Raw genomic sequence first — 25,423 nt, forward strand, 5'->3', positions numbered from 1 at the left:
GCCCAAGGGACGCAACTCTGCATAGGGAATCGCGGCGCCTTAGATGACTGGGCCACCTGTGCCCCTGTGTAAAGATAGAGGGATGTGACAGTGTTTTCACAGTTATCGTTTCAAGCAATCTCAGTGCTGTTCCTTACCCCATTCCGTTAAGGAGATGTTTTAGCCCACTAAAACAGCCAAATTTAAGAAATGAAGAAATAATTTTTAAATTGTTATATGTAAACTATCATAGGTATACATATAAGTTTGTGAACATTTCTTCTTTCCAATCATTACTGGGGATTGTTGGGTAGTCTAGTGGTTAAAGCGTTCACTCGTTACGCCGAAGACCCGGGTCGATTCTCGACATGGGTACAATGTGTGAAGCCCATTACTGGTGCCCCCCCGCCGTGATATTGCTGGAATATTGCTAAAAGCGGCGTAAAACCAAACTCACTCACTCACTCTCATCATTACTATGTATTTGTTTTGAATGCAGCTCTTAGATGAAAAAATGTGTCAGTTAGGCTGATACTAGAACTTTTGGGGAACTATTTTGCATATATTTAAACTTGAGCAAGTCATTGACTTGGTATTTTATCAAATATTGGTAAAGACAGAACAGATGGTGAAAAAATAATTTCTGGTCTAAGATCTGTTTAATTGTCTCCTGAAGAAAACAAATTATCTTGTTTCACTTTTTTGGGCAAACATGTACTTCATCACTTGGGCAAGTTATATCTAAGAGAACGAAAAAGTCTAGCTGACAGTTGGGAACACTGTCCAATAATTTCACAATCACAATTTCAAAAAGATTCTGTAACTTTAAATTGACCAGAGGGCCTCTGGTGGGCCAGAGAGAAGCCATGTACCTTGTTGAACCATGGTCTTTGAGGAGGATGTACATATTTCTAGACATTCCCAAATTAACAAACTCTTTGGTGGACTGACACATGTTGTTCTCATTTGTTGAGTTTAACATATTACTTGAGAAAATTTACTCTCAGTACATTTATGCATTACTTTCGATGACTTTGAAAAATTTGAACCATTTTTAAAATTCATTTTTATGAAAATTACTCTTGAGTAAATAATTTTAATAATTTTTTGGTCATTTTGCGACCTAGTAATGATTTATCTTTTTCTGAACAGTGGACCTGTGAAGATCCGGGGAAGAATAGGTCTTCAGCAACCCATTCTTGCCGTAAAAGGCAACTATGCTTGCCGTAAGAGGCAACTAACGGGATCGGGGGTCAGACTCGCTGACTTGGTTGATGCATGTCATCGATCCCAAGTGCGTGGACCGATGCTCATGATATCAATCACTGGATTGTCTGGTCCAGCCTCGATTTTTTTGCAGACCGCCGTATTATAGCTGGAATATTGCTTAGTGCGGCGTTAAACAACAAACCAACCAACCAACTGAACTGCTTGAAATAGTTGTCCCTGTTTTAAATGTTTATGGCCTAATTTTAAACATGATGGTGTGAGGGGAACTAGTCCGTCTGTTGGTGACATTTATATTTTATGGTTTACGGGTGTTTACGTAGTTAAGTAGTTTAGGTAGGTTGTAATAAAATTATGTGTGTCTACCTCAAGATCTCTATATTTTATTCAGCACAAAGTTGTCTGGGTCTTTCAAATTAGTTTGATAAAATTAACACTACCAGTAAGGCTGGGACGGGTAACTCGGGTACTCAGGTCGGGAGGGTCCTCAGTAGGACCCGTGGTTAGTCACGCGATACATTGTTCTGATAGATATGAGAAAAACTCACATTAACTCAGTGGTTACACTACAAGTCGCTAATTAATGTTCACATTTCTTTCTGACAATGCACACATTCCTTTTGATTGGTTAAAATATAATATATTTCTTTATCTGTTCTTTTTGGATTGTTGTTTTGGCTCTCATTGCTCTAATCTGTAAATCGTAAAAATATACAAAGTGTGGTCTGATGAAGCACCAGCATATTTCATGTCAGATGCTGCTTGGTGCATCCTTCAGCTTCAGCTGGGATCATCCTCGATTATCCAGGGTATTATATCTCCATTCCATCATGATAAATACCCTGGACTCATTGGATACGACAGTTAGTTACTTCAAGTTTCAATGAAAGAGCACTAATACCAGCCATCCAATCAAATCTCACTGTTCATTCCTCTATTCCGAACTCTGGTTTAGAAGAGTTTTGATTGGTTGTTGCTTTCAAGCTCATGGGCGAGAAAAAGCTGTGACAACTGAACTTAGTGATAAGCAAGATGATGACAGCACATCCAAAATGAGCTAGTGAATTAGTCTAGGGGAACCATAATAGTATGGAGATATAATACACAGATTGTTTCGATTTTATTTTTCTTTCTTCTTGTTTCTGTTTCAGAGTTAGAATGTTTTGTTAATGGTATTGATGTCATGATGTGATGTAGATGGATGTTTGAATGACGTAGTCCTTTACATGTTATTTGGGTCACCAGTAGCAGCTGTTTATTACAGTATTGTTTCTTATCCAGGAGAGCTACACATTCTCAGACCAACACACAAGAAGCATGTGTTCAAGCCTGTGAAGAATTGACAATGTGTTGGGGGGGGGGTAGTCATGAACTTTCACAAGGAAACAGTTCCCATTTTATCTGGGAGTGGAATTTGAAAATTGTAATTGTTCTTCACATGAACCGCAGTATTTGAAACTGAGGAGGAATATTTGGGGTCTTTTGATGAAAATGCTTTATCAAAAACCTCAAAGACGACCTAACTAACTACCTACATGCACTTGTTCAGAGCATGCTCAAAGAAGAGTTTATATTCATGTTGGACCTTACAGTATTTTCAGAAATTTGGTTAAGAATTTTGAAATGAATATTGTACACTTGTAAGATTTTCATTTGATTGTTGACTCTTGTACAGCAGTTATTGTACTTTTTATTTATATTTAAATAGATTTTAGTCAATGTTATATATTGTGGCTGTCACTCCCTTTGCCATACAGTCACAAGATCTTCAAGAATGATGACAATAGTTTCAGTATTAAATGAGCAAAAGTCAAAAGTGAAGTGATTTGTTGGTGTTGAAAAATAAACTCTGCGAATCTTTGACAATGTGTCGGTCCTTTCTAACAACTCCAACTAACAGTCACTTGTTACTGAGCGAGATCATAAATTCGGAGATAAACATTTTTTTCTTCAGACTTCCAGCATCAAATGCTTAAAAAATACTTACCAAGAAAAGTATGTGTATATAGTGAAAAGTCTGAGAGATTTTGGTATTTCAACCAATCAGATTTCAGCACACACTGTAATGCTGAAATATAGGAACACTTGTTTAGAAAGCCATTCTAAGTGATGGTTGGTGTATATATACTGCTCAAAAGAAGTTAAAGAAAACCCATTTTTTTAATGACTATTGTTGATCTGTCATGGCCATGGCAGATTAATTATAGTCATACAATCTGGATTCCTTGTTTTACAAAACGAATGTATGTTAATTTGAGGCTATGCAAGAGTGAGCGAGTTGGGTTTAATGCCGCACTAACAGTATTCCAGTTATATCGCGGCATGTCAGCTTAATGTGGGAGGAAAGCCCAGGTCTCAGACGTTTACCACTTCGGTGAAACCCACGAGCAGGAGTATGGTGCTGACAAACCTAGAAACATAATCGGGGCGAACCAGGATTCAAATCCACAATCATAGGTTTTTGGCGTGCCCAATAGACGCAACTGCACAGTGAATAGCGGTGCCTTAGACGACTGGGCCACCCGTGCCCCTGATGCTATGCAAGAAAAACACAGGCTTCAATATGAAAGAATATGTTTATTATATGAAAACATACCCTATGATGGAATGTTGGACGGATGATGTTATAACATCAAATCACAGATCAAGCATTATGCCAAGTTAAATGTCTCCAAAATAAACATTCTAGAGATCAATAACATTATGACACTGATGGGACAACTTGTTGTACAGACTCACTCACCAAGACATCCAACCACTCACTCACTCCCACTCACTCATTCACTCACTCACTCACTCACTCACTCTCACACCTGCTACCTGTGTAAGGCTCTTCTTTTGAATTACATGTACTTGGGTTATAGATTGAATTTTCTGACACCATACCACCCTGTATTAAATGGTCGGTCTCTAAACAAAACATACATTGTATACATGCTAATCTATCTATACATACTGCTGAATCCACTGACGCAGAAACTGAATATTTTCATTTTGATTTTCATCATGATTATTGACTTAAACATTCTTAAAACACTGATTAACATGATTTATGAATCTATGAAAAACAACAGCCAGGCAGCTTTGATTGCAGATGGCTTTGTATCTGTGGACTGTGCAGATCTGACCAAGGCTGACATCGTTATATGTACCATTTAGCTCAACTTTAGAATTAAAACATGAATATTCATAACATTGAACAATATCTGTCTTTCAGATGAGGTTTTCAAAATTAGAGAAGAGAGTTGCTATGCCTCCTAAGAATTTAATCATATTCATATCCTTTTCAAGAATTTGATCTTGATAATTTACGTAAAACAATCTACTTGAAATAATCCAATCAAAGTATTAATTAAAACAATCGACCTGTCTAAGTTTACCTGCCTCACAACAACAATTTTCTCAACAAAATATTCTAAATGCAAAGATCTATCTCATGATTGTATATGTGACTAAAAATGAAAGATTTCTTCTCGTCCTAACACAATAAAGACCATACATTTGTACAGTGTCCATTCTGGTCCATCAGGACATCATGATGGTATCTCCTGTGCAATAAACCTGTCACAACCCTATTGCAGATGACAATGAGAAAACATTCTTATCATACACAAGACTGCCTGACCAGCCGTGATAGGTGCTCAGTATATCGACAGAGGAGTCAAGCTAGGTGCTCAGCATATTGACAGACATTGGACCAGTCACGATAGGTGATCAGTATATCGACAGACAGAGGAGTCAAGCTAGGTGCTCAGCATGTTGACCAAAATTGGACAAGCCGTGATAGGTGCTCAGTATATCGACAGACAGAGGAGTCGAGCCAGGTGCTCAGCATATTGACAGACATTGGACCAGTCAAGGTAGGTGCTCAGTATATGGACAGAGGAGTCAAGCTAACAACAGAAACCTATGTTAAAGAATGGAGTTATGATCATCTTAGCGCTAAGATTATTTAGTTCAATGCAGCTATCACTTTTTACTGCCTTGCAAACATCTTACAGGCGACAAATATTTCAGCGTAGACCTGGACTGAAAACAGTGGACAAGTGCATCTCTGATGCTACAATGTAAACTGGCACAGTACAGACGTATAAATCGTTAATATTAATATCCCTGGTTAGCGTCAGCAGGAGACGAGACTCAAGACTACCAAATGTCCATTGCTGTCAACAGCACGATCTCACATCACTGACACTCTACCATCAGGCCTAGCAAAGGAACCATGTCCCACTGATGAATGTCCCCGCTGTCCTCTTCAGGTCCCAACAACTGTCCTCAGCAGGTCCTCATGGCTTGGTGATGTTCATCATGTCCGGCTGGACGATCTTGCGGAACCTCTTCTCCAGTTCCTGCATGTAGCGGATGTTCTCCGCCATCCGAAACCCAGTAATAGGTTCCTCCTGGATAACATCAGACCATCACATAGAAGTCACAGGGGAAAACAGACACAGTGAACTACACACAGTCAACTCCTGACATAACAAGTCGACTCCTGACATAACAAGTCGACTCCTGACATAACAAGTCGACTCCTGACATAACAAGTCGAATGCAATAAATGATTCTGGTGCAACTATTCCCCCGAATACTTCTCACCGGTCTATTTCACCACAGAATACTTCTCACTGGTCTATTTCACCACAGAATACTTCTCCCTGATCTATTTCACCCCAGAATACTTCTCCCCGGTCTTTTTCAACCCAGAAAACTTCTCCCTGATCTATTTCACCCCAGAAATTTTCTCACCGGTCTATTTCACCCAAAGAGAACTTCTCCTCGGTCTATTTCACCCTAGAATACTTCTCCCCGGGCTATTTCACCCCAGAAAACTTCTCCCTGATCTATTTCACCCCAGAAATTTTCTCACCGGTCTATTTCACCCAAAGAGAACTTCTCCTCGGTCTATTTCACCCCAGAATACTTCTCCCCGGTCTTTTTCACCCCAGAAAACTTCTCCCTGATCTATTTCACCCCAGAAATTTTCTCACCGGTCTATTTCACCCAAAGAGAACTTCTCCTCGGTCTATTTCACCCCAGAAAACTTCTCCCTGGGCTATTTCACCCCTATTTCTTGAAAGATTAAATTTAAAGTTTTATTTTGGAACAAAGTGACCTCAGATACTTGTCTTATATACTTGCCTAGTTCGGCAAGGGTGGAAACTGGACTTTTATAGTCAGTTAACTCTCTTGCCTTGGGAAGATGCATTACCTATTAATAATAGTATAATGACAAGCATGAACAACAACAAAAATCATGCTTGTCATTATACTATATTATTTCAACCTTGACCTTTAGTGGAACTGACCTTGAGGAAGAAGATGAGTTCTTGCGTCTGCATGTGCTGCAGGATGTCGCGCTGGAGATGGCGCAGGATGGCGACGCATGTGTACACTTGATAGTCGGCACCAAGGACGATGCAGGTGCACACGTAGTGGCAGATGTCGCCCCAGTCAAGGAAGTTCCAGAAACACTGCTTTAGCCAGTGCACACAGATCTGTAGTCAACAATAACTAGTTCTAAATACATGCTCGTTTCGAGAAATGAGTTGAGTTCAGCATTCTTAGAACATTATGTCGGCTTCAAATGTGAGAGGAAAGTACAAAGTTTAGCTTGTCTTAGACGTTTACCACTTTGGTTCCCCATGGGCCATGTGCTGACAAACAAAGTACTGTAATTGTGACAAATCTTAGATTCAAAACTGAATCAGCAGATCCTGACACGACTAAGGGATGCAACTATAAATAGTGATTTGCTGCACCAAAGACATCTGGGCCACCTTTTGGGAAAGGTAAGATTAAAAGGTTGAACCAAATGTTATAATAGATTTATAATAGCATTGTGAACACAATCCTATGATTACCATGTGAGTTTTATCCCACAACTGTCATCCGGACAAATAATCCCTAACGTTAAACAAATACAATTTATATTAATACAAATGACCATGGACCTTCCTTAACGAAAAAAGTGTTATTCCCCCGTGAGTCCATGTATGGGAATATGGGGGGACCTTTTTGAAGAAGCTTGTGAAACATTTATACAATGGGGAATTTTATCAGTATTCAGGTATTTTGAACATAAACATGTAACAAAACTATGACAAACTCACTGGTTGATGTATTTTTAAACAAAATTATATTTACTGAACACAAGGTGCAAAAAAGTCACAAAAAGTAGCTCTATATTTTTTAAACAAAATTATATGATTACTGGTACTAAACACAATTATGTAGTCACAAAAAGCACCCCTCATTTTCTTAAGAAGTGTATGCAGACTTGATCCCAAATTGGCATTTAGACAAATATTCCAACATGGAAAAATTTACCGGTATCCCACAAGATGAAATGATTGTTTTAAGACTGGATGTGGTCATTGTTTCCTGACCTGTGCGACCCGTGAAGATCCGGGGTAGAATAGGTCTTCAGCAACCCATTCTTGCCGTAAAAGGTGACTATGCTTGTCGTGTGAGGCGACTAACGGGTGGTCAGACTCGCTGACTTGGTTGATGCATGTCATCGATCCCAATTACGTGGATAGATGATCATGATATTAATCACTGGATTTTCTGGTCCAGACTGGAATATTGCTGAGAGCGGCTTAAACAACAAACAAAACCAAAAACAAAACCTGACCTGAGCAGGAGTGTATCCAGACATCTTGAAAGCAGATGCCACCAGAGGGAGCTCTGTCTGCAGGATGAACTCAATGTTGTGTGCCGTGCTGGAGAAGACAGGGTGGATGCCACTCATCATCAGTGGAGGCGGCAGGTGCACCTGCCAACATCAACTCAGTCTCTTAACACTGCCAGTCCCCTCATAACTGATTGCATATAATTGCCTGTCCACATAAAGGATGAAGGATTTATATTGGCAGTGGACAAACATTCTACTGAAGACATGAAACTTCTTTATTATTTTTCGCAATGTTTCAGAGCTACTTTTTTAAGGATTTATATTGGCAGTGGACAAACATTCTACTGAAGACATGAAACTTCTTTATTATTTTTCGCAATGTTTCAGAGCTACTTTTTACCACTTCACCGGGTGACCCTGAAACATTGTCACAAATAAAACTGAAGTTGTTATCCTAGACTAACATCTAGTCTCTGAAATGAACATATCGTACAGTAAAAAACAGTTGTTCAGTTATCTTAATAAAAATATAATAAAAGGGAGCCCAGTGACTCTTCATTTTCTGCCAAACATTATAGACTTGCATGGGCTGTATTTGATATATATTTGTATCAAGGTCTGTAAGACAGCCTGATACTGCAGTAATCTAGACTTGCTAAACATTATAGACTTGCATGGGCTGTATTTGATATATATTTGTATCAGGGTCTGTAGGACAGACTATTGTTATCCATGTTTCATGTCAACTTCAAAATGCCTATCACAGACTTAATAGTCTATTACCATAAATGTTAATACTGATGTTAAACAAGGCTTTGATATCTCTTAGTTTGAAACAGAAAACAATTTCCGAGATGAAAAGCTAGAAGTATGCCATAAAAAATAATATCAGAAATCCTACGTAGATATAGACAGGTTGAGGAACATTAACAAATGACAGAGACTGACAAGCATTTGTTAGAAAGTAGTACATACAGAAGCATGTAGTCGTGGCATCCACAGATAGCCAGACACCCCCAGGGAGGAGAACTTGTACAGGAACTTCCACGCTCGGTCCATGTTGCCGTGGAAGATGAGGAACACCGTCGCAGCAAACCAGTCAAAGCCAGGGTAGCCGCCATGAAGGTAGCCTGGGTCTAGTCAAGGCACTAACCTGTTGCCACATACAGATGCATCATACTGGCTTAGCATGGATCTGAATCTTACAGGGAGTGGGTGAATGTTGTGTATCATCCAAAACTGGCTCCCACAGGAGATATGGCTTGGATGAGATCAAGCGATATCTACACTGTAGATATCGCTGCAATGAACTTACATCACAATGCTTTGCAGACCATTGTGACATCACTGGTTACCATGACGTCACAATCAAATGATATCACTAATGGCTCTGCTACTGAAGCTGTTAGCAGTACTTTTTACACTTAGACACTGCTAATTACTGTCTACAAATTGAAAAAGTTGGAAGAATGATGTTGGATGATAAATAAAATCGCACCCTCGTGTCTTTTGACATCAAATATATCAACACTCGTTGATAAAAGTGGCAAAATCCTCGGCAAGCCTCGGAATTATCAAAAGACACGAGGGTGAGATTCTCTATTTAATGGTAGAGTCAGCTACATCATGACAGCTTGTAAATAAATAACTCTGAGGTTAGGTGAGGTGAGGTGAAATTGGGTTCAACGTCACATCCAAGATCATTGATTACTGCACTGATATATACGTGCATGCATACATGGCTGCTTGTACTAGTCCCGACTAATGCCGATCTATAGTGCTAGCCCACTGAGATACCATGCCGCAGTTAAACATGAATACTCCAAACCGACCAGTCCTTGTTTTAGCCCCTTAATGCTGAGTGCCAACAGGGTAACAAAAAGTGCCATCTTTCAACGTCTTTTGGTATGATGCGACCCCTGACCTTCCGTACTCCGGGCGGACGATCCACAACTAGACCACGTAGGTGGTCTAAATAACTCTGAGAACAGTGACTGGAACCATGTACAGTTATTCATGTTACTGGACTCTCTCCATGGTCTAGTGGATACAGCGTCTGCCCGGAGAGCGGAAGGTAAGCAGTTCGATCCCCTGGCCTCGTCATACGAAAAGACATTAAAAAATGGTTACTTGTTGTTCCTGGGCCTGGCACTCGGCACTAAGGGACCTCACCTCACCTCACCTCACCTCACCTCACCTCACCCTCACCCTCACCCTATCAGAGTATGATGACATGCACTCAGCCAGGACACAGATTCTGAAAACCTTATCCTCTTTAGCCAGTTCTCAGGACAAACATCTGGGATACTTGGGACCTATCCTTCCAATGAATCCCCACATGGAAGATGCATCAGTGTACAGATAACGCCTAAATCTCATTGAACTGATGGTGAGCTAATGAACATAACATTCAGTACTCAATACCCTCTCATTCCCTTGGTTGTCAAGGATACGGAGTGAGGACCTGAAGACCTTCTGTTGTTGTTTCAGGAAGTAACCAGTCTGTTTGAGGAGCTGGGTCAGGCCGTCCGTGGCAGCCGCAGAGGTGTTGATGGCCTTGAGGTGCATCCCGTATCTGTGCAACAATACTCACATCTTTTGTATCCAACACAGGCATACCGTATTCGACGTAATAAGTGCCTCGTTCTAATAAGCGCCCACCGTGATATTTGCTAATATATTGGCTAGTGAACAATCCCAATTAGCACCCTTTCCGATTGATCAATGTACACAACACTTATTTATTTGTGTAAAATATGTGTGTTATATGCATCCTTAATTATGGGCAATTAAATTCTGGAAAAATATATCTGTTGTATATAAACACTTCAGGCTGTTAGCATAAACCACGTAATTTACGATCTTTCAACTTTGTTGTTTTTCACCAAAACAATGTTCTAATGAGAGTCCCCTATTTCTAATTTTGAGAGCGCCCTGAGCGCTTATTATGTCGAATACAGTAGTCATGAAGATACACATATGGAGTGATCAGTTTGTTGTTGACCTACAGCAGCAAAGACACAGGAATAAATATGAAATGAAGGATTTAATATGCTGCCTTTGATATGCTGTGATTCCAGTTCTATGGCAAAAATACTTTCCTAAAAACTGATAACAATGTTGAACTGTTGGAACATGCTTTCCTAAAAACTGATAACAATGTTGAACTGTTGGAACATACTTACCTAAAAACTGATAACAATGTTGAACTGTTGGAACATACTTTCCTAAAAACTGATAACAATGTTGAACTGTTGGAACATACTTACCGTACAACTGATAACAATGTTAGCCTGTCAGAACATGCTTACCTAAAAACTGATAGCAATGTTGACTGGTCAGAACATACTTACCTAACAACTGTCTTAATTCCCAGCAGTTGTAGAGGAGACAGTGTGAACTTCTTCATCCCACTGTCATCAGCTGTTTCAAAAGAACAGAAACCTGTTACAGTCATTAATGAACACTTCTTACAGTCCTGTGTGAAATACGCCTCATATTGATTATAACAGGGGCGGTGCGGTTGCCTAGTGGTTAAAGCGTTCGCTCGTCACACCGAATCCCCGGGTTCGATTGGGGAAAATGTGTGAAGCCTATGTGTGTCCCCGGATGTGATATTGCTGGAATGTTGCTGAAAGTGGCGTAAAACCAATGTCACATGATTACAACATGAGCATTTAAATATGACAGTGCTTAGAATATTCCAGCTATATGACCCAGTCTGTAAATAACAGAGTCTGGACATGACAAATCAGTGATTGATATTTTCAGCAATGATCCATGTTGTTGAGCTATTTAACAAAGATTAAATAAAACCTTATATAAATACAGGACCACCTCAGTACCCAGAGAGCAGGAGGTCCAGGGTTCGAACCCTGGTCGCATCATGCCAAGAGACGTTAAATGATGGCACTTGATGTTACCCTGCCTGGAATTGGCATTAAATTGATAAAACTGGTCTGGTCTGATAAAGACAGGTCAGCTGTAAGTCGGTATACTGTGTCTGAGTGGGGTAGCCTTGGTAAACTGCAGCATGGATAGATAACATGCAAATCTCTATATAAGTGCAATAATCTTGAGAGTGATGTTACAGCCCATTTCACCTAACCTCACCTATTATAGATACAGTATTTCCCAGTGCTGTAGCAGCAATATTGCTCTGGTGGGTACATACGTGAGAAGTCCAGCAGAGGGAAGATGGCCTCCTCCGGGATGTTGCTGAGAGTGCTGACAAGTTGCTCCAGCAACTGCTGCATCACTGGAAGAAACACACATACAAACACTGACAGGTTCAAATTTAGAAAGTCAAATTTAGTGAGGAAACAAAATGTGAAATGATGGACTTCCTCGTCAGTGAACAATTCAGGGACAGGACGTTAAGGCAAGTAGGCATCCTCATGGGCACCAGATGTACTCCTCTCCTTCCTGATCTGCATCTTTATGTACATGAGTCGGAAATTCTGCTCGGATTGACAAAATCACACAATCAGTATTTGATAAACACGAAAAGTCATGCTTATGATACAGTCAGAATCGTACAATGGACTCTGCTTTAAGCAGAGATTTCTTATAATTAATTTATGGAAATGGTTTTGTTGATTATACTGTAAACTGTAAACATTTTAGCTTGAACATTGATTCTAAAAATTGACAGGGATAGACTCTATTGGTTATATGCAACAAGGCCACAGTTCATTAGGGGGCACAGGCGCCCAGTTGTCTAAGGCGCCGCAATTTGCTGTGCAGAGTTGCGTCCCTTGGGCGCACCAGAAATTTATGCTTGTGGGTTTGAATCCTGGTTCGCCCCGATTATGTTTCTAGGTTTGTCAGCACCATACCCGTGCTCGTGGGTTTTACCGAAGTGGTAAACATCTGAGACCTGCATCACTTCGGGCTTTCCTCCCACATTTAGCTGACACCCCGCGATATAACTGGAATACTGTTAAAAGCGGCATTAAACCCAACTCACTCACTCACAGCTTATTACAGACTACTGGTTGAAGTTAATTAACCAGTTTAGGAGAGAAAACAACCAGCCTCTCTATATATTCAGATCAGTGGCTATGTCTATCCATGATCACTGATTACTCTGAGTAGTCTCCCTTTAACACTATGCCATCCCAGCTATCTTCCATACAGTCTCCCTTTAAGTTTGAGCCAATTGTTTGGTACAGTGTATACTCACAGCTCCCCTTGGCTTGTTCTGGTTTGTTGGTGAGGAGTTTGACGAAGATGTTGCGGCCTTTCTCCACCCACGCCATCTTCCTGTCTCCCTTCCCCGTGAGGAACTTACTGAGCTCATTGTCTGTGTAGACATGCGGCACATGCTTACCATACATACACACAAATATTCCAGCATTATTAACATTCATGCTGATTATTTTTCTCCTTTGTTTAGTAAGTAATGCATATACTGAAGGACAGAAGTAAGGGAACATATAATGAGTGTTTTACATAGAGTCTGGGCCAGGTAGACTTGGGGTTGTTGGCAATAGCAACAAACGATTCTGGTGGGGATCTGGTCACACAGAATCAGCCATTGTAACCACCCAATCCCCTTTTATAGCTCTTACACCAAGTATGGACACTGCAACCAGATTCTATTCATTTTAATGAACACAACAATAACAAATATTCTGCAATGTTACTATGTGTTCCCTTAGTTTTGTCCATCAGTATATATCATACTTAACCCATTTTGATACACAACATATCTTCAAATACTACATTTCGGAGTTAATTAAAGGAAAGATATGTGTCAAAGTTCAAAAGCCAAAATACCTGTGTAAATTTATTTCGGAAGGTCCCAGAAAGTCAATACATACAGAAGGATAGCCCATCGTTTTGTCAAGGTAGAGACATTCAAGGAATTTATGGTATTTGGAATATTCATACTTATGGAAATACAAATCAACATTTTCCTAATTATCAAATTAAGGGATTTTATGACGAAATTAAAGATGGCACGAATCTATTAGACCTCCAAATCATGAAACAACTCATTAACTCTATTTTCAGTGTCGTGTGGAACATGATGACGTGATGTCAACAAAAAGTGACAGATCTGCATTAATGTGCATCTCATGCAGTGCCAGAGTGCAACAAAACAGCAAGCAAAAACAACAAAATATTGTTCAACTTTTAAAATTATACAAAAATCACTAATACCGAACAGGCAGATCAATCTGTTAGCAAGATACTTAATTCTAAAGTTTGAAAGCTCACTCACTCAAACTGTGTGCGCAAAATGCTGAGTCAGCTAAACGTGTTGATGTGGGCTTTGGGGAGTGTTGGGATTAGGGATGTCAATGTCATTCAAATCAGAACTTTTACTCAGGTACAATATCTCAGTGTGTGAAGATCTGACACAATCTCATTGAAATTAGATCTTATTTCTCGCTGTCGTTAAACAAAGATCTGAGGACATTCCATTACGGGCCACATCAGACCGACCTTTCGCGAACTCTGACCGACCATTCGAATTACTGACAAGAAGTCCACATTAGCCAATCAGAAGGCAGCTTTCTCATGCTTTACGGCACTAATTTCAAATTGGCGACTACGCTTCGAAACATATTTTGACAAATTCTCGCTTACAAATTTGAAACGTGAACAAAAGAACATTCTCGAATGGCTAATATATGGTCTAGATTGTATAGATTCAGCCGTTAAGCCCGCAACTATTGTTCAGAATACCCCGTTTTAAAGTTTTCGAGGCTGCATGATTAGAAATCACATTCCGACTGTCACTTTCATGATCTGGTAAGTGACGCTCTGATTGGTTGGATAAAAGCTCGTTCTGACGTGACCCCTAATGGGATCTCCTCAGATCTTTGTTCAGCGGTAGCGAGAACTAAGATGTGATTGGATCTGACAAGACCTCCATAGGTCACATCAGGTAAAGTTTGGTACATCCACCACATAAAGGACATGTGGGTTCATGTGCCTTCAGGTATAGAAGCATCTGCAGACCTTCATGCAGAGAGGCACCATCTTGAAGTAAAAGGTCTGATTTTAATGAGATTGGGGGAATGTTTTCATCAATCAACACTTCATCAGGGTCAATCTCCACAACTCATCATGCCAGACAAACCTCGGCCTTCAGCAGTTGGCTCTAAGGCTGAAACGTTTAGCTTATGCATTACACAAGTGCCAGATAGCCTCATCAATCAATATATACCATCAACAATATTTAGTCAGCTTTAACAACAAGCATTTGGGAACAGAGGGGCTATTCTGTCCTGGAATCCACCAAAGGAGTTATGAGTAGTAAGCATGTGTCACTAAACCTGCACCCAGAACGAGAGCATCAGATAGCTAAGTCTCTTCAAGCTCAATGATGACCTATAACAGACGGTATCTGAACATCAGAACTTGTACTCAGCTGATGTCTATGATTCATGGTGTGTTCACCTAATGTCTATGATTCATGGTGTGTTCACCTGATGTATATCATTCATGGTGTTCACCTGATGTCTATCATTCATGGTGTGTTCACCTGATGTCTATGATTCATGGTATGTTCACCTGATGTCTATGATTCATGGTGTGTTCACCTGAAGTCTATGATTCATGGTATGTTCACCTGATGTCTATGATCCATGGTATGTTCACCTGATGTCTATGATTCATGGTGTGTTCACCTGATGTCTATGATTCATGGTATGTTCACCTGATGTCTATGATCCATGCTATGTTCACCTGATGTCTATGATTCATGGTATGTTCACCTGATGTCTATGATTCATGGTATGTTCACCTGATGTCTATGATTCGTGGTATGTTCACCTGATGTCTATGATTCATGGTATGTTCACCTGATGTCTATGATTCATGGTATGTTCACCTGATGTCTATGATTCATGGTATGTTCACCTGATGTCTATGACACATGATTCATGGTATGTTCATCTGATGTCTAAGATCCATGGTATGTTCAGTCAATGTCCATGAAACTTGATTCAGGATATACTCGGCAGATGTATACGAAATATGATTCACAATAAGTAGTAGTCTTTGAAACATTTATAGTGTACTTTGGAAATGTCTGTGAAACATGGTCAGATTTTGTGTATACCTTACTATGAATGACCATATAACTGATGATCGAACAATAATGACATTTCACTAGACGACATGATGGTGCACTCTACCATCTACAATTTGAAAATGGGCGAACGACATCAGCTCAGTATTCGTTCATCACTTTTTATCTCCAAGAGTAGGAAGGGTTGTGTGACAATGTTGATCTGTTGATATTCTCATTGTTGTTATTTCAATATTTAAAATTTGTAATATTAAAAATACCTAATTCCATGACTTTTTCTTAACAAAAGCAGTAGTTCACAAAACAGTGTCATTGAAATCAGACACCAGTGCTTCAGGTTGTGAGAGGGCCAGGGAAACTGATTCTACCCTGTATAGTGGGGACTAGGGACCTCACAATGCATCTCATGTATCAATACATACTGTGGCATGATATATCTATAGCGATTCCTAATTTGCGTGTACATCTTGTATAATAGCTAAATAGGTTCATGCTATCAACCAGTTTGACTGTACTCATAAATTCAGATTCATAGTTTTGTTTTACGATAGATAGGATAATGCTAGCTAGAGTAGTTATCAGGCTAGGTTATTGCAAAACTTAAAATATTACTTTTGAAAATGGAGAGACCTCAAACATGAATTGATGCATGTGCATGCACATTGTGTATCGTATCATGTAACTTTGTGATACATCGATACATCATTGAACTGTAACTGTCTAATGGAAAACTATGTGTCCAACAACCGACCTTTGTCACAGTGACTGGGCAATTTGACCCATAAACATATTGATCAATCTGAAGCTCTGTTAAGCAGTTGTTTTCACATGACCCCTGGAAGGTTAATCTACCATTACGGTTGCCAACATTATGGTTATCTGTATCACCAGAAACACTGAGCATCTCTGACGATGTGTGAGGAACACTAGCAGCATCCGTATTTCTAAACTCACAGAACTTGCAGAACCAATAAGCCTACGTCTACAAAACTTATGATCGTGTTACACCATGAACCATCTTCCTGAGGCAAGGGTGTTAACTGTCTATAAAAGTCCAGTTTCCACCCTTGTCGAACTAGGCTGGAATTCCGAAGTTACATTTTGGCTGGATAACGAATCTATGCATAGTCCAATCAAAATCGTGTTACGAACTAGACATCCAGTTGGTGAACAACGTGGGCTTCAACGTGCAGATTTTGGTCGACTGCAGGATTTGCAATGTACCGTATTCGACGTAATAAGCACCCAAGGCGCTCTCAAAATTAGAAATAGGGGGCTCTTATTAGATTATTTTGGTGATAAAAAAAACAGAGTTAAAGGATAAATTTCGTGGTTTATGCTTACAGCCTGAAATGTTTATATACAACAGATATATTTTTCAAGAATTTAATTGCCCATAATTAAGGGTGCATATAACACACGAGTGTGTATTATACGTGAATAAATAAGTCTTGTGTACATTGATCAATCGGAAGGAGTGCTAATTGGGATTATTCACTAGCCAATATATTAGCAAATATCGCCGTGGGTGCTTATTAGAGCGGGGCGCTCATTACGTCGAATACGGTATGTGCAAATCTTTTCATGTTTTTAACAAGGTGCTCAAGTGATTTGATGCACTTCGAGGGGAAAGACCCATTTATCACAATACAGATCTTGATTATCGATCAGATCATCTTAACTGGGCGCTGCCATTTTGTCTGAAGCAAATGAAGCAAATGAGTGATGGAATCGCTACCATCGAGCCTGGTAATTCCCTCCTAGATCGGCAAGGGTGAAAACTGGACTTTAGAGTCAGTTAACGCCCTTGCCTCGGGAAGATGACCACGAACATGCACCTGTAGCAATACAACATTCACAAAATAAACTTGTACATCTATTTCTAACCTATCCTTCACATTCTTTGCCATAAGAAATTAACTGCTAAATCAACAAAACATGCTCAAGCTCAAAAAGGAACTGTGGTCATGTTCTTATATATAGTGAATATTTAACAATAACAACTTTTGTTTTCTTTAAATATTTAAAGTGTACTGGTGTTAGGGCTGCAGATGAACCCATTGGTATTAAAAAGATCTTTCATTATTGAACTTAATTGTTTTAAAAATCTAATTCAGAATAGCAATGTTTGTGTTCTTTACAGCAGTTATTGTGAATATCGGAGCAGGGGGGTCATTCCCCGTTAGAGATTTACTGCAACAGTTTGAAGGGGAAAGAAATTTGTGGCGTGACTTCTTTGACACTCACACGGAATTTGAAAAGCATCAAGACACCCTGGACTCGCTTGACAAGTGGTTTCTTTGGTACACTGTTAGAAGATAATTCTGACTGTTAACCCTTGCAGTTTTAACCTCGTTTTTAAAAAATTAATTTTCAGTTTTTGATAAATACATGACCACAGTTACTTGTGTTGAGAATAAAAAGTCGAAACCCAAAACCTTTCTTTGTTTCTGAATTCCATTTTTCGTCATGCACGAAAAGAATCTTTTGTTCAAAATTTCAGTAAGCAAAGAGCAGATAACTCTTAATCCATGGTTCCACTACTAATGAATTTATTTCATAAGAAAACCTTCCATGAATCAAAATAAAGAAAATAGATACAACTGCCAGGATTATTTTAACAAATTTTAGCATCTAATTTCTTATGGCGCTATCTACATTTGTGGAGAACATAATTGTGATGATTGCGGTCAGTGACATGTCCAGGAACTCACCTTGCTTCATGGCTGACCGGCCGGCCAGGTTGGGGCAGTACTCCCTGGGGAGGGGGTAGGCGGAGAACAGGGGGTAGGGGTACACACCATCCCGAGTCTGGACGAGAACAGGAGCACATATCAAGCATCCGCAAATATTCAACAATATGATGAGGGCCGAACCAAGAATAGGCTTCAGATACTGTAACCTTGTTACATAGAGCCACTGTAGCTCACCTGGATATGTCGTCAACAGTTTAAAACACGTCCACTATTGTCTGGTCACTGGAAGAGTCTTTAGTGAATGATATGAATAAGACAATCTTCTGGGCCCCATTCCACAAAGCCATCTTAGCGCTAAGGTGATAGTAACTCCCATATTTTAACACTGGCTTACGATAGTCGTAGCGCTAAGATCGCTTTGTGGAACAGTGCCCAGGGGTGTTGTCAGATCTTTATGCCATGGGTGATTGAGTGAGTTGGGTTTAACGCCGCTTTTAACAGTATTCCAGTTATATCGCGGCGTGTCAGCTTAATGTTGGACGAAAGCCCGAAGTGATGCAGGTCTCAGATGTTTACCACTTCGCTGAAACCCACGGGCACGGTATGGTGCTGACAAACCTAGAACATATTAGTGACGAACTGGGATTCGAACCCACAATCATAGGTTTTGGGCTTGCCCAAGGGACGCAACTCTGCAAAGCGAATCGCAGTGCCTCAGACGAATGGGCCACCCGTGCCCCCGTTCTTTACTCAGGGATCTATGGTATTGGAGTAAAGCATATGGTTATAATGAGATTGTATTGGCCTGTTCCAACTTATCGCACATCAAGGAACATGGTGACCACGGACACAGTCGCCTCACCCGTGAAGATCCGGGGTAGAATTGGTCTTCAGCAACCCATGCTTGCCGTAAAAGGCGACTATGCTTGTCATAAGAGGCAACTAATGGGATCTGGTGGTCAGACTTGCTGACTTGGTTGATGCATGTCATCGATCCCAAGTTCGTGGACCGATTCTCATGATATCAAACACTGGATTGTCTGGTCCAGACTCGATTATTTACAGACCGCCGTCATATAGCTGGAATATTGCTGTGTGCGGCGTAAAACAAGAAACCAAAAAAAACTCACCTGTTCCAGAGATCGAGGGGGGATCATCCTCTCCGTGGGTCCACCAATCAGGTGTGTCTTGACCAGCAGGAAGTTCCTCTCTACAGACAACACGTCCACTATTGTCTGGTCACTGGGAGAGAAGACACACACAAAAGGGTCACTCTTCATGGTCATCGCGAAGCCCCAACATGTTACATTATAAGTTGTAGCAGCATCACTCAGGGTACATGGGGTTTTATGCATCCTGTGTTAGGTTTTATACCATGAGGCAGAGACTCGTGGCATAAAACCTCACAAGGGACGCATAAAACCCCATGTACCCCGAGTGATCCTGCTACAATGAATTTATCATTGTAAAATGTGACATTGTAAAAGAATGAACACAAATTCAAAATTGATAGAAAACATTTGTTCGATTGAGCTGAGGTTAACTTATGCTATGCCACGTGACTTCCATTGAGTCGGAAAAAGAGTGTAGCTTTATGCTTTGAAGCAGGGTATAAGGGATTTACCTTGCCTCTCGTATATCCTCGTGGTGGGGTATAAGAGATTTATTCCCATGCTGAGAAATTTATTATCCTCCAAGGTGGGATACACAGTATTTTATCAAGATCATGTGCACCAATCAGATCTCATTATGACATTGATGTATGATAAACGTACCGGATTCGAGGTAATAAGCGCCCCGCTCTAATAAGTGCCCACGGCGATATTTGCTAATATATTGGCTAGTGAACAATCCCAATTAGCACCCCTTCCGATTGATCAATGTACACAAAACTTATTTTTCGCGTATAATACTCACTGGTGTGTTATATGCACCCTTAATTATGGGCAAATAAATACTAGGAAAAATATATCTGTCGTATATAAACATTTCAGGATAAATGTCAGCATAAACCACGAAATTTATCCTTTAACTCTGTTTTTTTCACCAAAAAATATTCTAATAAGCGCCCCCTGAGCGCTTATTACATCGAATACGGTACTTGTACTAACTGCAGTGAAGAGCATGAGGTCACCCCCAAATGAAACCCACAATAACTGTTTACCAAATGGGTCTTGCATATCACTTACATTAAGTATGACGTGCATAAATGCTCAGCCTTCTAAATATCAAAAGTAGTTTATGTACCTCAATCAAGCAGGAGGGATCAAGAAGTGGAGATAAAACACCCTTGACAATAGAGGATGATACAGTATGTGAATGTGGCAGTTACAGATTTTGAATATATCTTGTATTTTACCTTTTAAGTATAATTCATGTACACAATTAAACGTAGTTTTAGTCATCTTAGTTTATTGTTCAGCTTACCTTAAACTCTACACTATCAGTCACAGCCCTTTTTCTAAGCATGCTTACTGCATGGTTAGTTTGTGAATGTCACACACTGTGCACTAACACAATAGGCAAGCCCTTTTCCCTACTCAAGCCCTTTTGTCAAGCCCTTTTGGGTACTCAGCCATGCTGTGTACTGGACACATAGGACTGTGGTCACTCCACATATACCTTTCAAAGGATAAACATTTATCTATATTCTCACTTGTTATTCGCAAGGATCGCTTTGGGGCTTTGGATCAAATTCCAAGGTTAGTATTTTATTATTGGATTGATTTTATTAATTAGTTGTATTTGCAATATTGTAGATAGTGTTTGTATTTGGATATATGTGTGTTTAGACACGAATACACAGAATGTGGATTTGTGATTATTGAGTTAAACAACAAGATAAGTATCCTAAAGTTTATTAAAACATGTATAAGCATTAAGTAAAAAGTATTATTAGTAACTTTAGTAATAATAGTAAACCTCATTTGTGACATAGGAGGTAAGGCATGCATGTGATGAATGAAGGTGAGGTGAGGTGAAATTGGGTTTAACGTCGCGTCCAAGATTATTGCACTTATATAGCAACGTGCATGCACGTGTGTGTGTTTGTGTGGCTGCTTGTTCTAGTCTGGACTGATGCCGATTTATAGTGCTAGCTCACTGAGATACCATGCCGCAGTTTTAACATGAATACCCCACTCAGACACAGTATACTGACTCTGAGCCGAGCAGTCCTTGTTTTAGCCCCTTAATGCCGAGCGCCAGACAGGGTAACAACAAGTACCATCTTTTAACGTCTTTTGGTATGACGCGGCCGGGGATCGAACCCCGGACCTTCCGCGCTCCGGGCGGATGCTCTAGACCACGGAGGTGGTCTGATGAATGAATGTAGGTAAGTATAAATGAATAAATGAATGAATGAAGGTAAGGGTAACTGAATGAGGCATTTTATAGTATTGCTCTATCATACTCAGCTACATGTATACTTGTACATATGATAGAAGGTATTAGTGCTATATTTGTTCTTACTGGCATATCTGCATGTACTGTATAAAGTCTGGTCCGGTTAATCCAACATGGTTGGCTGCATATGATTACGTCGGATTAACGAGTATGTCAGATAAACGAAATTAAGTAGTATCAGCGTTCATGATCGAAAATCGGACAACTAAACAACAGATACACAGTCATGTCATTGGTCGGTCATAGTTCGTGAAAGGTTGTCTGACGTGACCTGTAATGGGATGCACTGAGCGGTAGCGAGAATTTGTATCTGATTATAATGAGATTGAGGTAATTTAAGCATGTGATTAATCCTGATTTGTTTATTTAAAGCATTAAATGTTTATTGTTAAGTAAGTTTATCTCTGCAGCCGTTGTAATATGCAGCTACCAGCCGACTCTTCTCAAATCAAAACACGGGCAGATGACCACAGAGTACGTTGATCACTGTGTCGGATTAATGAGACTGATTAACGAGTGATTTTGGTAATTTGTTGCCAATTACGTGTGTTGGAGTGGGTGTGCAAGACTATAGGATTAATAGATCAAAATAGCACTGATTTAATCTGTTCCCATCATTAGTGTCGGATAAAGCTGACTGTCTGATTAAGGAGTGTCGGCTTAAGGAGACTTTACTGTATATGTATTATTATTTCCTCCGCAGACAAGTTTGATCTACTGTGTAGAAACCTCTCGCGGCATCGTCCCCAGGTGTGATATCAACCCAGGCCCACAAACCTGGTTTACATGTCGTTAATGTATCGTTAATATGTATCATTTATATGTATCGCTTGTAATTAATCTATGCATTTGGTCATACATCAAGACAAAAACTTCTTTTGAAATGTACATGTATATGTGTTTACTTGAAAGTACTAGTATAAAAAACATTCTAGCCAGTGCATTTACAACAATGCTACATACTGTGTGTTATCTTATTAGAACATTGTATGTGTGTATATGTGTTTATAATACATGTATATTGTTTTATAGTGTAGACCTGATTGTTTCAGGGTGGTTTTACGTTCATACTATCTGGGATGAAAGATTGGCCATTATAGCTAAAATTGATAGAATTATCATTAAACTGCATGCATGTTATAAGAAATCGGCGGTCCACTCTAACTTGACAATGCCCTCATATTGCTTGACGACGGGCCACTATCACGCCTGTTGTTAGGTGACATCATAGGGTAGGGATATTGACGTCACATTTAATAGTAACATCATCTGCTTTGTTCTATGACGTATCCATATTTGTAAAAGTGGGTCAGTGACAATCGTGTTGACTGCAGTAAATGTTTCTAAACCGATATTGTTGTTTCTTTTAATTTGCTAACAAATTTCATCTATTTTACCAATAATAACGGTAACGCTCTTTTTCAGGGCATTATTATTTGCAGAAGCCCTCGGTCTTTTCAACGACCCTCCTTCGTCAGGCACTTAATGGAAGACCTTGGGCTTCTGCAAATGATAATGCCCTGAAAAATAGGGTTACCCTTATATTAACAAACACCGCAGCATCTGTTGTTTGTGCGTGGCGGACACAGTCCTGCTACATGAAGTGTGTACCTGCCCTCCGTGACGTTGTCAGCCTGGGCCTGAAGCAACACCTCCTGGAACTTGTACTGGGACTGCAGCAGGAGATACGTGTCCAGGCATGACGTCATCACGCACAGCACCCTGAACAGCAGCAGCAGCAAGATGGAGGAGAGGGATGAATGAAGTGAGTGAAGGGAGTATTGCTGGCGACCAATTTTATCACAGAATCCCCGTGGTTTCAACATACAGGGTTGGTTTTGTCAAACACTCAGTCACTTAATTTTCATTTTACAACATGAATTAACTGTCACAGGATGAAAATATCAACAAGGAGAAAACATCCCCATGACTAGGGGATTACTGGTTTTGGACAGGTAAGCTGTATATCTACCTGAGACCAAAAGAATGAGACTGCTCGTAGTTGAAGAGAGAGTGGATCTTGGCTGGACTGTCTATCATCACCAACCGGTCCATCAGTGCCTGGAACATACAGGTGAAGTACCACAGGTGAAGTACCACAGGTGAACGACACACAGGTCAAGTACCACACGGGTGAAGTACCACACAGGTGAAGTATCACACAGGTGAAGCACCACACAGGTGAAGTACCACACGGGTGAAGTACCACAGGGGTGAAGTACCACACAGGTGAAGTACCACACGGGTGAAGTATCACAGGTGAAGTACCACACGGGTGAAGTACCACAGGGGTGAAGTACCACAGGGGTGAAGTACCACAGGGGTAAAGTACCACAGGGGTGAAGTACCTCACAGGTGAAGTAACATACAGGTGAAGTACCATACAGGTGAAGTAACATACAGGTGAAGTACCGCACAGGTGAAGTACCACACAGGTGAAGTACCATACAGGTGAAGTACCACACAGGTGAAGTACCCCACAGGTGAAGTACCCCACAGGTGAAGTAACATACAGGTGAAGTACCACACAGGTGAAGTAACACACAGGTGAAGTACCACATGGGTGAAGTACCACACAGGTGAAGTACCACACAGGTGAAGTACCATACAGGTGAAGTACCCCACAGGTGAAGTACCACACAGGTGAGGTACCCCACAGGTGAAGTTCCATACAGGTGAAGTACCATACAGGTGAAGTACCATACAGGTGAAGTACCATACAGGTGAAGTACCCCACAGGTGAAGTACCATACAGGTGAAGTACCCCACAGGTGAAGTACCATACAGGTGAAGTTCCCCACAGGTGAAGTAACATACAGGTGAAGTACCACACAGGTGAAGTACCCCACAGGTGAAGTACCCCACAAGTGAAGTACCATACAGGTGAAGAACCCCACAGGTGAAGTACCGCACAGGTGAAGAACCCCACAGGTGAAGTACCACACAGGTGAAGAACCATACAGGTGAAGTACCCCACAGTTGAAGTACCACACAGGTAAAGTAACATACAGGTGAAGTACCACACAGGTGAAGTACCACACAGGTGAAGTACCCCACAGGTGAAGTTCCATACAGGTGAAGTACCCCACAGGTGAAGTACCATACAGGTGAAGTACCACACAGGTGAAGTACCACACAGGTGAAGTTCCCCACAGGTGAAGTAACATACAGGTGAAGTACCATACAGGTGAAGTACCCCACAAGTGAAGTACCATACAGGTGAAGAACCCCACAGGTGAAGTACCACACAGGTGAAGTACCATACAGGTGAAGTACCCCACAGGTGAAGTAACACACAGGTGAAGTACCCCACAGGTGAAGTACCCCACAGGTAAAGTAACATACAGGTGAAGTACCACACAGGTGAAGTACCCCACAGGTAAAGTAACACACAGGTGAAGTACCACACAGGTGAAGTACCCCACAGGTAAAGTA

The 25,423-nt window shown here is 40.5% G+C and overlaps 1 protein-coding gene across 2 annotated transcripts in view; it reads right to left on the bottom strand.

Annotated features, from left to right (window-relative positions):
• Positions 1-3,763: 3,763 nt before the first annotated feature.
• Positions 3,764-25,423, bottom strand: part of LOC124137538 (protein broad-minded-like) — a 64,893-nt gene continuing 43,233 nt past the window's right edge. The window contains exons 23-35 of one of the 2 annotated variants that reach the window (XM_048398960.1): positions 23,961-24,049; positions 23,600-23,710; positions 19,714-19,825; positions 18,602-18,698; positions 14,934-14,960; positions 13,026-13,145; positions 12,015-12,098; positions 11,194-11,263; positions 10,294-10,415; positions 8,816-8,970; positions 7,841-7,981; positions 6,513-6,701; positions 3,764-5,606 (exon numbers count right to left, since the gene is read on the bottom strand). In XM_048398960.1, coding sequence (XP_048254917.1) covers positions 5,493-5,606; positions 6,513-6,701; positions 7,841-7,981; positions 8,816-8,970; positions 10,294-10,415; positions 11,194-11,263; positions 12,015-12,098; positions 13,026-13,145; positions 14,934-14,960; positions 18,602-18,698; positions 19,714-19,825; positions 23,600-23,710; positions 23,961-24,049 — 1,431 coding nt within the window. In that variant the 3' untranslated portion in view covers positions 3,764-5,492. The remainder of the gene's footprint in view (positions 5,607-6,512; positions 6,702-7,840; positions 7,982-8,815; positions 8,971-10,293; positions 10,416-11,193; positions 11,264-12,014; positions 12,099-13,025; positions 13,146-14,933; positions 14,961-18,601; positions 18,699-19,713; positions 19,826-23,599; positions 23,711-23,960; positions 24,050-25,423) is intronic. The other variant, XM_048398961.1, reaches the window with a different exon arrangement.

This window comes from Haliotis rufescens, unplaced genomic scaffold (genome assembly GCF_023055435.1).
Source record: "Haliotis rufescens isolate VD_foot unplaced genomic scaffold, xgHalRufe1.0.p SCAF_19, whole genome shotgun sequence".
In the NCBI taxonomy this organism is placed as follows: domain Eukaryota; kingdom Metazoa; phylum Mollusca; class Gastropoda; order Lepetellida; family Haliotidae; genus Haliotis; species Haliotis rufescens.